We start from the raw sequence: 2,829 nt of genomic DNA, 5'->3' as shown, positions 1-2,829 counted from the left end.
ACACACACACACACACACACACACACACACACACACACACACACACACACACACAAATGAATATAATTATTTAATTATACTTTAAAATTTGATTAGTCTTAATAAAACAACAACTTTTATTTTAATAATAACATGTCTGCATTGTATTACTTTTTAACGGAAAATAAGATTCTATTGTTAATATATATGATTTGTATTCAAATCTCTTAAATTCTAATAGAATAGAATAGTCGGATTCGAATCTTTATGATGAATTGAGTAGAATCTTACTCGATTCCTATTCAAATGATTCGCACATCTCTAGTTTCCAGAATAAAAATGAAATTTTGCGTGCAATATGTATGTTTTGCAACGGTTAATTTAACAATGGTAAAAGTATATGAATATGGCAAATGAATTCAACCGTATTCACATAAATCTAGTAAAAATGAAAGTTGTTTACGCCTGCAGCTTTGTAGTCTTGGTATTAATCTGTAACGGAGTCACGCTTTTTGTTTATGAGCGAGACGTATAAAAATTATTCTGTTACAAATAAAAAGTTACATTTTTTTAAGACATTGTTAATTATTAATATAATAGAATTATTATTATATACGAGATGTTTTTGAGTACTATTTAATATCTTAGGCATTGATTTCTTAGTCATTTTATGAAAAATTTGTATGAACATAATTAAAGTTCTCATTTAAGATAGATGCAGGATGTAAAAAAAGAAAACATAATTTTGTACATTTTTTTAACATCCTGTATCTCTGAAACGACTTTCTTTGCGACTGTATTTGTACACGAATATTTTCTTCATAAAATGACTACAAAAATTAACTTTTAAAGTATTGGACAATTCTTAAGAAACACTTCATACAATATGATAACAATACAACAAAAAAGGATTCAATCAATTAAGAAAAATCCTATTTTTGTTCAAAGCGGATATTTTAGTATTCAATGTTTTGGTGTGAATTCATCCAATTTATGCAAATCGTGCGCCGAAATTTTTTTTAATCTTAAAACGTAATTACGAGCGAATTATAGAATAATATCACAAATTAAATTAATAAGCAATTTAATAATACTGATTCTAATAAGCATCTTAGAAAATTCTAATAAGTATCTTATTAATAATTTGATGTTAATAAGTATATGAAAAAAACTCTAAATATAACGAGGTCAAGAAAACGAGCAAAAATTATGATGATCACTTAATAGAAATCTTTATCATTTATTAATAATTTAATGGAACGTTTTGGCTTACTTAGCTATCTTCAATCATCAAAGAAAATTAATATCGCAAAACAATTTTAAAATTAATTCATAAGGGATCACACGCAATAATCTTAAACCAATATTTAACGACATTAATATAATAATGAAAATACAAGGCGCAGTATTTTTGCAAATTGTAATTTCTTCTTAAAGTTTGCTACTATTGTCGAAATGTAATGTAATGTCGAACCAAGGACCAATTTCATTGACATGCAGAAGTGAGGCAGTCAAAGGTAAAGATATACAATATAATCAACCGTAAAGAATTGTAACGGCCCAAATGTCTTACTACTCAAATAAAAAAAAAATATATATATATATGTTATTTTTAAAAATATTATTTTTGAATGAAATATCGAGTATTTCTGATACTAATTTGAGTATGGAAAGATTTAGACGTCTATTACTATTTTTTTTACAATCACTATATTATTGTTGTAAAAAGTATATTTTAAATACAACGAAATAAAATTTTATTCAGATAAGCCGTTTATTTTACACGCATATATTTTATGTATTAATACATATATAACAAGTCTTTCTTATCCTTGATCCGATTTTATTTGCATAAGTTATACGCGAAATATTTTATACACATATTAGAACACAGAATTGAAATATAAACTTTTAATTTTTTTGTTTCTTTAATAAACTTTATTTTGTTAAACTTATAAATCGTTTATTATTATTTATTTTTTTTCTGTAGGAGAACCTGATCTGCACGTACCAGACATAGATGATTTCTACATAACGTTCTTGCGACCATGTAAATGGTATGCGAAAAGCGCTTTCTCGCTCGTAAGTCATATCTCATAATATTTTTATAAATTAATTTTGCTTTGAGCACTGTTTACATATAAAAATGACTGTTGTAATTAAATGCTCAAAATTATATTACAAAATCCTAAAACTATAAAATGTTCTATAAAAATTTTTTTTGCCTAATTTGTATTGTTTTTTTCTGTATATCGACTCAGTTTTGCATACTGAATATAAAGAAAAAATCGAGGGGGTAACTACTCTTAAATTCCGGTGTGTAATCTGTCAGAAGTTCGATGAAGTCTAATAAAGTCTAATGAATTCCGATGAAGTCAAATGAATTCCGGGTGAAGTTCGATAAAGTCCAGCAAAATTCGATAAATTCATGAATTCCGATGAAATCCGATAAATTCCGATGTAGTCTTGAAGTTCGAAGTCCAGGTGTATCTCCATCTATGTGTAGGTCTATCTATTTTTTGAGTGGTTACCCCTTGAGAAAAATTTAATAGAAAAGAAAACACATAACAAAATTTTTTAATTTTTTAAATTAATTGCAACGAGACTTATTGTTAATATTAGAGAAGACTAGGGCCTGTTAAATACTTTTTTAATAATGATTTGAATAATATAGGCGCAAAAAGATTTTAAAATATTATATACGTTATATTACACATTTTATATTTCATAAAATAATAGTAATTATAATATTGATACAAGTAAAATAATTATTTTAATCATAAAATACGTTGTTCTGGTATTATAATTTGTAAAAAATAAAAAAAATGTATATATATATATATATATATT

General features: G+C 25.3%; 1 protein-coding gene across 1 annotated transcript in view; it reads left to right on the top strand.

The window, feature by feature from the left end:
* LOC108750641 (alpha-tocopherol transfer protein-like) overlaps positions 1 to 2,829 on the top strand; it is a 12,897-nt gene that overhangs the window by 7,188 nt on the left and 2,880 nt on the right. The window contains exon 3 of the mRNA XM_018490239.1: positions 1,970 to 2,061. Within this exon, the coding sequence (XP_018345741.1) occupies positions 1,970 to 2,061 (92 nt within the window). The remainder of the gene's footprint in view (positions 1 to 1,969; positions 2,062 to 2,829) is intronic.

This window comes from Trachymyrmex septentrionalis, unplaced genomic scaffold (assembly GCF_001594115.1).
Source record: "Trachymyrmex septentrionalis isolate Tsep2-gDNA-1 unplaced genomic scaffold, Tsep1.0 scaffold11, whole genome shotgun sequence".
NCBI lineage: Eukaryota > Metazoa > Arthropoda > Insecta > Hymenoptera > Formicidae > Trachymyrmex > Trachymyrmex septentrionalis.
This window is presented reverse-complemented; position numbering and strand designations above follow the sequence as displayed.